General features: G+C 44.4%; 1 protein-coding gene across 3 annotated transcripts in view; it reads right to left on the reverse strand.

Moving 5' to 3' along the window:
• The window catches only part of LOC135103844 (uncharacterized), a 10,756-nt gene extending 695 nt beyond the window's left edge, over positions 1-10,061 (reverse strand). The window contains exons 1-4 of one of the 3 annotated variants that reach the window (XM_064010689.1): positions 9,541-10,061; positions 2,086-2,539; positions 1,224-1,907; positions 1-894 (exon numbers count right to left, since the gene is read on the reverse strand). The exon at positions 1-894 is cut by the window's left edge and continues 695 nt beyond it. In XM_064010689.1, the coding sequence (XP_063866759.1) occupies positions 103-894; positions 1,224-1,907; positions 2,086-2,283 (1,674 nt within the window). In that variant the 5' untranslated portion in view covers positions 2,284-2,539; positions 9,541-10,061 and the 3' untranslated portion in view covers positions 1-102. Of the gene's footprint in view, positions 895-1,223; positions 1,908-2,085; positions 2,540-7,861; positions 8,007-9,540 lie in introns of those variants that run through there. The other 2 variants (XM_064010691.1, XM_064010690.1) reach the window with 2 other exon arrangements.
• Between the last annotated feature and the right edge of the window lie 2,412 nt (positions 10,062-12,473).

The following is a 12,473-nucleotide window of genomic DNA, read 5'->3' on the forward strand; positions in this document are numbered from 1 at the left end:
GTGCTTGAGTTCCGGAGACACATTTTGGTGGGTTAACTGACTTCGCACGACACCTTTACTGTTGGGACCTACATCATATCCTGAGGCAGCAGAAAACCTTATTCAGGAGCCTGTCAGTAGTTTCTTATCTCCTTCCGACTTCTGACTCAGCGCTAATTTCTTTGCCACTAATTCCTTGAACACATCGGCAGTATCACTAATGAGATCATGGAGCACTTCGTTGGAAATAGTTTCCTTCATTTCCTGCTCCTCATTGCTGAAATTCTGCCACTGCCTGTCCTCCGCCTTAATCTCGCTTGCCGCCACGCCCTCCACAAGCTTACGCTGAAACTTCTTCTCCAGCTGCATGTGGAGGGCAGGGCTGTGGAACATTTGAAGGCCACACAGGTTGTCCTCGATCCTGTCCTCCTTGAGCATCACTTTTATTACTTTTCTTTGTACTAGATGTACTGGGTAAGTGGCGCACATAGACAGCGAACGCGGGTACTGGGCAGCACACTCGGACATAACAGATTTGACTAGATTGAAGATTAATAACTTATTAAAGCTTTTTCCACTAAAGTTTATGACATCCTTAAAGTTTCTCTTGTTATTATACTTCATAAAAGAATACTTTTTATCCACCTCTGTAATACTTTCCGCGAGGACGCACGCATGTATAAATTGTTTTAGTTCATGCTGTGAAGCTGGTTGGTCTTCTTTATTTTCAAAAGTTGCACACACTTCTTCTATGACTTCCTCGTCCCTATCGAGTACTAGTAGTGGCAAGGGACTTTCACTGCTACTCTCCGGTTTGTAGACCTTGATGTTATTGTTGTTGTTGTGGTGGTGGGAAACAGGAAACACTTCCTCGAACTTTTCTCCACGAACTTTTGATGCAAACTTCTCTGTAGCCTGGAAAATAAGATATTTGTTAATATATTATATATATATATATATATATATATATATATATATATATATATATATATATATATATATATATATATATATATATATATATATATATATATATATATATATATATATGAGGGGAGAAGCAATATAATAAACTGAAATAGGAAAGAGTCATGAAATAACCGTAACAGAGAAGAAAAATTAGCGAACAGTATCGATAAATCTGGCAAAGAAACAAAGAAATGAGGATCAGCTGGGAGAGGGCAAGGCTTCAATGAGTAAGAGTAGGAAGAAAGCCGAATAACAATAAAGAAGGGAAAATATACCGGAAAGTTGGCGCCGTAGGAGTAGAAGGCTGCTATGTTGTAGCACTCGAACACATCCTCCAACTCGGAAGACTTCCATACATCCGTCTGCAGACCTGTGGATTCCTCGATGTCTTCGCAGGGAAAGGTGGAAGACGTCCCTGTGAGGAACACTGCGTCCAAGCAGCCGTCGGGACTGCTTTGCTCTTGCAGTGAGTCGTCAACGTCTGCTGCCGAAGCCGCTTCCAACACCTCACCCTCGGCCCTCTGGCGGTCATACTCTATTCTCCTCAAGTCGGCCTCGAGCTTGGCAGCGAAGGACTCCACCAGCGGAGTGGTGGCTCCCTGTCCCCTGATGTACCTGGCCACTCCGTCCTTCAGGGCAACTCTGTCTCTAAGTGGGGCGTTTTCCTCTGTGCTCTCATCAGCCCCTTTCGCCCTCTCAGTTTCGGAGACGAGGCTGCCATTGATGTTAAGCTTTTTGAAGCGTTTTGGAAGAGTATCCGCGGGTTGCGTACCGAGACCACGGGGAGCAAGAGCGCTGCCGGGTGACCTTTGGGGCGAGGTCTTGAATGCATTCTCTGGGTAGGGCTCAGGTGCCAGGGCTGCAGGCTGGGGAAGAGGCGGCTGAGATGGCGCCGCAGCAGAGTTCGCCTCGGACACAGCCAAGGGATTAACGTAGCAGTAGGGATGCTCCACCTGCAGCTGTGGAAAAGAAGTAGTGGTGAGACAGACCTTCCTGTGTCATTTTTAATCTCATAATCCTCGTTTACTATGCAGCACCATGCACGGTGTTCTTTAGCAAGGACAAGGAGAAAATATACCACACCTCTCGCACCTCTTCTCCGCGCAGGCAGCTGACGAGCATCCCTGACCCACTCACCTTATCACAGTCAAACCAGGCTCCATCCTGCTCCTCCTGACGTCTCCAGCACCCTGCATTCAGGTACTGACACTGGAAGCACCCAGTCAGAAATAATCTGGCAGCTGATGTCACGTGTTGGAGAGAGGTCAGCAGTGCAGATGCCAGCTGGGCGGGGGAAGCTGGCGGCCAAGCATGGTCAGCGGTGGGGGGCGTCATGACAGCCCGAGCAGGTGGTCATGGCGCTGCAAGGGGCGGGCTGCTGAGGTCGCCCTCACCCCTTGCTTCCCCCCTCGGGCCCTGAGGCCGTGCGACGTCCTCACTCATGCTCACGCTCCCGTTACGTCTGTGTCCTTCACTTGTTTCACATCTTCAGTCAATCGTGTCCTAGTTACTTTAATAACACAGACAGGACCACGTTACTCTAGTCACGGCTGCGTAGCCCTGTTGTCACCACTACTCTGGGAGCACAATTCTGTGAAGAAAAAAAAAGGTTTGTGGTAAGGAAGCAAGTTACATTAACTTATAAAAGAAGCCTCTCTCTCTAAACAAAGCTCCCAGCAGAGACATACTGTATAAATAAATCAGAATAGATTATGTTAGGTAACGTGGGGAAGGTGATCGTTGAGTGGAGGAAGAGCGGGCACCTGCAAGGGAGAGGAATGTTATAAAATATCAGCGCTGCTCGATTACTTTAGAATGGAACTGGATGATGATACTGAAATAACAGAAAGATGGTCCATGGACTTGTTTTACTTGTCTCTTGTGTCTAATAACCCAGTATTACGGATACAGATGACGTCATACTTGTGACACCAATAGAATTCTACCAAGACCTAAAACGTGTCAACGCCCATGGTAAGGCGCTGATTAGTTGCTACTTCGAAACCTCTTAAAAAAAGGATCCAGCCTTTTATTCTAGCTCATAACTGTATGCAGATAAGTAATAAAAGTAATCCAGCACGACACCACTCTCGCAATAATGGTCCATTCAAGAACGTCCTGGCCGTGGCCCTGCCCGAGTGCTGAGCCGCGATCAGCGTGTCCTGCAGAGTGGACGCGTACTGGTGAGGTAGCTACGAACACAGTGGTGCAGGTATTACCGTATGTCTTCATCAAGTAGATATCAACATTATATATATATATATATATATATATATATATATATATATATATATATATATATATATATATATATATATATATATATATATATATATATATATATATTTTTTTTTTTTTATGTAGGAAGGATACTGGCCAAGGGCAACAAAAATCTAATAAAAAAAAAATGCCCACTGAAATGCCAGTCCCTTAAAAGGGTCAAAGCAGTGGTCAAAAATTGGTGGATATATATATATATATATATATATATATATATATATATATATATATATATATATATATATATATATATATATATATATATATATATATATATATATATATATATTCTATTTCATTTAGTTAATTAATACGGCTGATCACAATAAAAATATATTAATAAGGTAAATAAATAAATATGTAGCAAATTTAATTCTTCCGAGGCTATCAAAGGACCAATGAAAACCATTCAAGGGCCGGATTTGGCCTGCGGGCCACTGGTTCAACAGACCAGGTATATTATTCAGGAGAGGCAGGAGAGACGGTGGAATACTTTGAAACGTACACGAGATTCCTCGGCTGAGATCTCAGTAAAGCATTTCCTGAGTGAGTCACGGACCTGTCCCTCCCACCGCTTGCTCCACGCTAGGGGCGGACCACCAACACCAAACCAATCCTTAGTCGAAGTTAAACGCTTTGTCAATAAACTTAAGTATTCCTTTCAGCCTCTCTTGCAGGAAGAACAAAAGGAAAGCCAAGAGAAAATAACTTGAATAAAAGAGGAGAAGAAAGAAAAGAAAGTAGTTTTTCTCTCTTTCTTTTTTGTTGCAGTGTCAGTGACCGACCCTCAAGTCCTCGTCGTGGGATGTTATCCAGCACGCGACGGCCCGCGGGATTCTGCTGGAGGGGCTAACGGACGTAGCTGAAAGAGGGGTCATTTCCTCCTGTGACGGAAATACCTATACAAATCAGAACAAACAACTGATGCGCTACGTTGGGGGAAAAAAAAAGGATGTCCGCATCGTTGGCAACATGTGACAACGGAAGTGTGATACGAAATGACGTAAGGGAAGACCTGTAGAAGGAGGAGTGGGACCCGTGACCGACTGACTCGACTGATCGAATTTACTCACGGTGGGAGAGAACCATAATGGGAAAACATCAGAAGTGAGCCGTGATAAAGAGAATCTAGTTGGTCCTAATCTGGGAAGTAATTAAGATAAGGAAAGTAGGTTGCCTGAAGCACAAAGAGAAACTTTGAAATACATAGATAACAATTCAGATAATTTATGATGAGGAAAGGAAGAAGCATCTCAACCTACACACAAACTCAACCGTAGAAGGTTTTGGAAACAAGCGGGAAAAAAAAAAAACTCTTTTTTTTTTTTTCTTTTTACCAAGAGAATGATACTGCATAAAAGCTTCTCACCCTGAACAAGATGAGTCATACCTCCTACTTGAGCGCGCCGGTGTCCCAAGTCTGGTAACGCGACCGCTGTACCACCGAGACGAATACGGTGAAGTAAAGAAGCTGACTCATAAACAGTTTAGTAAATCGGCAAATACAAAAACAGCATGGCATGAATGCCATGACAGATAAGTAAGTCTTACTGATAGTATAGTATTACACTGGATAACTCATTGAAGATAACTTCCTGGAAGTGGAGTCCACACAAGTGCTGAAAATACACACACACACACACACACACACACACACACACACACACACACACACACACACACACACACACACACACACACACGCAGAACTTAACAAAGAAGCAATTTTATTATCCCAAGCCTGACGGAGATCTACTAACACAATAAGGCGCTTATCAGTGGTGAGGGAAGGCAAAAGGCAAGCAGCAGGAGCAGGTGGTGAGCGCGAGGATGGGCACACCGACACACGTAAACAAGAGTCACAGTTTATGTAGCTCGCCCGGTGCGTCTGCAAAACAGGTGCAGGGCTTCTCCCCCTCCCCCCCCTTTCTCTCTCTCTCTCTCTCTCTCTCTCTCTCTCTCTCTCTCTCTCTCTCTCTCTCTCTCTCTCTCTCTCTCTCTCTCTCTCTGTGTGTGTGTGTGTGTGTGTGTGTGTGTGTGTGTGTGTACTGATAAGCTTACCTGGCAGCTTGTCAGTATACCCCACAGGTGCTGATACCAAGGTGGATAAAGTGGGCACGGATGGGTCAGATAGTGACTCGATGGAGATAAGACGTCTGACTTCCTGCTTATGACAAAATCAGTTTAAACTAAGTACCAAACATTTAGAACTTGCGCGCTTTATAAATGTTCTTCTTTGGATGGATAAGAGGAAAGAACAGTCGCTGGTAAGTGTACCATGCGCAAGCTCGATGAGAGAAGAATAGAAAAAAAAAGAACTGAAGGGTAACAACTATAAAGACGATCCAGTTCCCCCACGTCGAGCACTCACGCCAACACACAAGAGCATCTCGAAGCCAGATAAGGCTCTCAGACACGGGGGAGGGAAGCCTGGCCACTGCCGACCCGTTCTTCCTGAACTTATTTAAATCTTGCCTCTGTTTACACAAGCACGCACTGCCTAACCTCAGTGACCAACTTCTGATTTGGTGACGCTTTCGGTTCAAAATAAAATTACGTTTTACACTTGGCCCTTACGTTACATTTTCCCACGCTGTGAACCAAAGTAGGTAGACAGGTGAAACAGAACACCAGGTGACACCTTGAACTGGTGAGAGAGAGAGAGAGAGAGAGAGAGAGAGAGAGAGAGAGAGAGAGAGAGAGAGAGAGAGAGAGAGAGAGAGAGAGAGAGAGAGAACTATGCTAACTATTGAATTACAGCAAACATTTATTGATATCCGTCTTTTCAATGTATTACCGTTTCCTGCGCAAGAGCATCAAATAGATAAGATGTGGAGGGGAGCGGTAATACGTGAGTGAAAGTGAGGGAAGAGAAAGAGGGGGACGGAGTAAAAGTGGCGTCGTCAGTACAGAGGGTTGAAAGTGTTGGGCCAAATATGGAGTAGGAAGAGAAGGAAAAGGGTGGGAGAAGTGGTGGCGGAGGTAACCATGTGAGCGGTAACAAGGAGGAGGAAGGCGTGACACCATCTCACCGCCGCCCGAGGAACGAGGGAGAGTGGGAGGGAGAACCACAATGTAGATGATCTTAGTCACTTTTCTCCCTCCTCCTCCTTCTCCTTCTGCTCGTTGTTAATGGATGGTCATGAGAATGGTTCTATTGATATTTTCTAACTTCGTAAAATTCGCTAAAAAATATAATATGTAGTAGTAGTAGTAGTAATAGTAGTAGTAGTAGTAATGGTAGTAGTAGTTTTATCAATAACACTACTACTACTACTACTACTATTTACGAATGCAACAAAGAGATCTAAAAATATGCAGCTTTGTTTTTTTATGTCATTTAATAGAAGCAAAATCAAATAAGCTCTCTCTCTCTCTCTCTCTCTCTCTCTCTCTCTCTCTCTCTCTCTCTCTCTCTCTCTCTCAGCATAAAGTCAAAAGATGAAAAACAAAAGTATAGAAAACTCTAGTCATGGATGATGTCACACACGACTCAGCTGAGTTATTAATGTCGAGTGTTTTGTGTTTCGTCAGGACGCTAATGCACGAACAAGCCAGAGCAACTAGGGGTGTATGTTAACAGTGCCGCGTTCTGGCTACTTACCACCGCCGCCGCCACCACCACCACCACCACCACATTACCTCAACGCAACCATGAGTACTTCATAGCGTCCCTTCTACGCTAACAACGCACAGCCGCCAAACCATCCATACATTGCCGCCGTCAACACATTAACAACACTGATGGGGCCAAGGAACTCCGCGCTACACGATCATGTTGACAATCATCGAGACAGATTGAAAAAAAAAATAAAAATAAAAATTGTAGAGTCATTCTTGAAGACGTTTGCTATACATCGTAAGCAATTAACTTACGATCTTACGTAACAAATCGCTAATGTTTGGTCATGTACCATGCCACAATGTCTCCACATCCTTTCCGGGGAAAATAACTGTAACACAGTGGAAGAAACACTATCAGTTATATAAATACGGTGATTCTTCTACGCGAAGCACCAACAGCAAACCACCGCTACCACCACCACCACCACCACCACCAAGGCTCCCACCGCTGTTACCTCCCACACCTTCAGGATGTCGACGCCCTCACTTCACTGGTTCACATTAAATTTTCATCTTAATATGGAGTTACAACACGAATTTCCATAGGCATCCCATACGTGTGTGTGTGTGTGTGTGTGTGTGTGTGTGTGTGTGTGTGTGTGTGTGTGTGTGTGTGTGTGTGTGTGTGCGCGCGCGCGCGCACTTACGAAAGGAAGAGAAGGGAAGAGTGGTGCCTTTGCAGAGAGGAAGGAGGTGGTGAGAGCAAGGGAGGCTTACAATGTCATTCTGACAGAGCCGCTCAAGGGATGTCACGCTAGGCCCCTTACCGGAAACGTTCGTCATGACACACACACACACACACACACACACACACACACACACACACAAAAACACACACACACAGCCTTGCATGCCTTCACACTACGAATAATCAGGTTTCTTCACAGAAGGACATAACGCCACTTTTTTCGTCCTTCACCGAATCTCTTTTCGGCATTCGCAACTCATCTCTCTCTCTCTCTCTCTCTCTCTCTCTCTCTCTCTCTCTCTCTCTCTCTCTCTCTCCTACCTTGGTGAGCAGACGGAGCAACCTTGACGGTGAGGTGCTCATAACTGACTGATCAAGTATTATCTGGAGCCAAAGGACTACAACTATAATCTTATCACCCAGAGAATTTCCATGTAACCTTTTCTATGAGAGCAGGGGCAGGTAGTGGAGAACATACGGCGGCGGCGGCGGCGGCGGCGGCGGCAGCGGCGACGACGAAGGAAAGAAAGACGCCCAAAGCGATGGCAGCTCCCAGTTTGAGCAGCCCCATCACGTAACTTGACCAAATCGGATGGAACAGCTAAGGCAGACCTTCCTTATGTATTCTCTGTGTACTCCTTACACGCGACAGTGTTCAGAAAGTCATGCTATCGCCCACTGCCACGGACGTCAAGGAGAGGGAGTTGTCAGTGCCTCCATCATAATATCGTAATCTAAATAAAGCTCTTCATGACTTTGGAAATGCTATCACACAAAGATAACTAAATAATAAGCCTCACCTACGAAAGAAAACGGAGACGGCGTTGAATGAAAAGAGAACCTCGAAAGCTTTCACACCCGATGACTCACCCTCCCACGACCTTACCCCTACCGTACCACCCCTTCACTCACAACCTCAAGCCTCTCTTCGTATAGCCTCTCCCTGACCCTATCCTCTCCTCATGGTCATCTCATAATTGGTCATTTTCACCACAACATATCTGCAGTCCATTCCTTATACTTCGTGGCATCTTTCAATGTCTACTGAATAACAAGTTGATGAAAATCTATCGAAATTAAGCAGTACATGACATTTATTTACCTATCAGTAATATTAATTATCCTTCTGCTTATCACATTTAATGACTTCCTTTTATTTCGATGTCATTCCTTGCTTGCACGGACCTATCTATGACTTTTAAATCATAGAGAGAGAGAGAGAGAGAGAGAGAGAGAGAGAGAGAGAGAGAGAGAGAGAGAGAGAGAGAGAGAGAGAGAGAGAGAGATGGTCGATTGTTTACGGTGAGATCATGTAAACGTTTCAAACAACAATGCGCCATGTATCGAGATGCAGTTGTGCGATTTTATACTTGTTATCATATACAGGTACGTATGCAATATGCAAAATATGTGTATACTCAAAATGCATACGTAAATGTTTAAGCTTAACGTGTGTGTGTGTGTGTGTGTGTGTGTGTGTGTGTGTAAATATTCAACGAAGTGTGTCAATCTATAGACCTGGTCGCCCACGGCACGCCCACAGGCCTCCTACGCCGTTCACACACACACACACACACACACACACGCACACACACACACACACACACACACACACACACACACACACTGTGATATATATATATATATATATATATATATATATATATATATATATATATATATATATATATATATATATATATATATATATATATATATATATATATATAGATAGATAGATAGATAGATAGATAGATAGATAGATAGATAGATAGAGAGAGAGAGAGAGAGAGAGAGAGAGAGAGAGAGAGAGAGAGAGAGAGAGAGAGAGAGAGAGAGAGAGAGAGAGAGAGAATAATTTCTTTAGTACTTGGATAACTTAATCTATTTTGTTCCATTAAAGTAGGAAGAGGATGATAGGAAGAAATCGTGTTGAGATTATGTGAGACAACCATCTGAAACACCAACAATAAAATATTCGGTAAGTCAAACAGTCTCACCTCCAACAGGCGCACGTAAACGTGAAGACACTTGATTGTGCCTCAATGTGGAATTTCACAGCAAGTAACACTGATTTTCTATTCCTGCTTGCAAGAAGAAATAACTCTGCTATAGCGAGACCGTAACACTTAAGTTCTCAACGAACTGTAGTCACCCGTAATGTAAAAATAGAAAACTTGCTATTTTCCAGTGTCCGTGTAGTGTCGCGGAAGCCGAGAAACGCAACACCACCGACCCAGCGCCGCGTCGAGACTGGCTCGGAGCACTTCGATGTGGCCGCCGCCTCCGCCTCCCGCACACCAGGCATGAGGTCCCGAGTCAATCATGCGAGTTGTACCCTTTCAGAGAGCGCCACTCTACCTGCGCACAACTGCTGGAGTCATGGACAGGTGGAAGTGATGGCGACCAATGCTCACGGGCAGACGCGTGGTATTTCAGTTAACACTACCTAACGACCATTCTGGGGGTTTAAAAATGGCGGACTGCGGTTGTTCCTCCCCCTTTCCCTTCCCTCTCCCTCCCTCAGGTTGCGTCGACTGGACTGGACGGATAATGCATCAGACCCTCTTTCATTTTCTGCTACGTTCGTTGCCTTTCTCTTTATAGCGTTCAGAGCAGAAGATGATCCATTCAAAGCTACTGTGTCTTTATTTTGCGAAATATATCACCTAATATAATCTAGTGAATGAACCGAATTCCGTATGATATGGTTAATTAAAAACATTTAGTAATAATGTTCATATACAGCATGATCAAATCCTGCAGTGAGCTAACTGTCAGAGAACTGGAAAACGTAGTGAGGTCGGTAATGGGTGACGGAGAGGGGGCAGGGAGAAGAGGGGATGAAGGAGACTGGAGGGGAGGATAGTAGAGGGCTGGCAAGAGGGGGAGGGTATGATGGGAGGAAGGGAGACTGGGGACGGGTACAGGAACTGAGGGATAGCGGCGTAGGAAACAGTCAATCTGTGTTTGAGGGTCATTGCTCACTGCTTCCTTCCCCCGCTTTCATTCATATACTTAGGCATAGGGACGAAGGAGACGAGCTACGGAGGTGGTGACTAGGAATCTAATGATAAAGGTGGCGTGCCAGGTGACCTCGCGCCATATAAGACATTAACTACATAGTCCATATAAGTAACCCAACAGTGAGTCTACTGAAGGCCAAGTAATGTTTTAGCAAGCCTTTCCTGACAATAGCGCTGCACTAATGTGGCATTCGTAATAGGTTCATGGTTTAATTCCGATGCTCAGGTATTACGGCGGCTCATGCCACCACAAGCTCAGTGAAGTGGAGCAGGTGGCAAGGAAGAGGTGGGAGAGGGGGAAGAGGAGATGTGTGGGAATGGAGGCGGTGGAGGGAGAGGGGGGGAAGGGGTGGCACTGGACGTAACCTTGACGCATCCCCGGTGAGTCATGGTACTGAGTTGCAGGAAGAACTCTTGCTCTTTTCATCCACAGTTTCACATTCTTGGTTCTCGACGGCGCGTGTTCTTCACGGAACTCGGGGGGGAAATGTAATTATTGTATAAGACAAATCTAAACTGAGACTTGGACTTATTTCCTACAGAAGATAATATGTAGGTAGAAATAAAAATGAGAGGAAGCGCGCAACATCAGGCCGGAGCTTAGTGACTCACTCCCTTACTTCCCTCCCTCTACCCCCAACACAATCGTTTTCTGTGATGAAGTCAGCATAGTTTAGGAATAACTTAAATATTGACGGTCCGTTATCTCGATTGTGTCATTAATGACATGCCAAGTAAAAGACTACTTAGTATACTTAAAATCAGAATTGAAGTTATTGAATTAGATCAATTTACCAATTCGCCTGATAACATCACAAAGGAAAGATTTCTCGACTTGGAAACACAAAAAGGCAGACACAGCTTGTCACAAAACAATAGTGGTTCGTTGCTGAACCAAAAAGAAATGAGAAACAATACCGACGCCACGTAATTGTCTAAATTTCCTTCCTTATCATTTCAAATACACTAATAACTTCTACTCTACATTCACCGACCTACTTAACACTTATAACACATCCACAAGAATCACTAACGAGCAGTTACAGATAACAAGCTAATGAGCTTTAGTGCTTAGTGTTTTGACCAATTCAAGGATGCCGGCTGGTCTCGTGCTATCGGTATGGGATCATTCATGCTGATTTACTCGTACGTTAGACTGGCTGACAGCAGTGCCTCTTGGATCTGCATTATATGTGACATTCTTAGTAACTTCTCTGGCTTATATTTCTTATCTGATCCAATACTAAGACCTAATTCTTACCACACACTTGAACACCAAAACATTAACAATCCCATTATACACCAAGTTCTTTTCCTAGAGCTCCAGACATTCAACATCTCATCCCGGTCAATGCAGAGACAGGTGCACCTCCCATTACTCTGATCTGACTAATCATTCATCCTCCACTACCGATACTCACAGGCCTTCATCGTTATCTTTACGCCGCCACGTTATCTCATTTCTTTCATTCTCTATCACCTCGTTTTCTCCATTATCACCTCATTTTTCATCTTCGCCTTCTTCCTCTTTCCCTTCTTCCATTCCACAATCACCGACACTCATGTCACCAGCCTCTCGTCACGACCACATTTGGCCTTAAGGCGCCGCTACACTAGCATTTTTACCATTGATGTCTATGGTTTCCGTAACCATACTTCAGTTCCTATAAAGATGCAATGAATTGTCCTGGTGAGCAATGACGAAGGAATCCACAGTTGTCTTTGGGACCACAAAGAAGACTAGTGTCTCAAGAAAGGTTTCTGCTTCGCGATGAGCAAGTCATGAACGATTCCTTGCATGTACTTTTCCTTTTTCAGTTAGTTTGGCTCGTCGCTACGATTGACGAGACGCACAATTAAGTGCAAAGAAGCGACTGGTTGCCTGAGTGTCAAAGCCATGCAGTCTT

This window comes from Scylla paramamosain, chromosome 9 (assembly GCF_035594125.1).
Source record: "Scylla paramamosain isolate STU-SP2022 chromosome 9, ASM3559412v1, whole genome shotgun sequence".
NCBI lineage: Eukaryota > Metazoa > Arthropoda > Malacostraca > Decapoda > Portunidae > Scylla > Scylla paramamosain.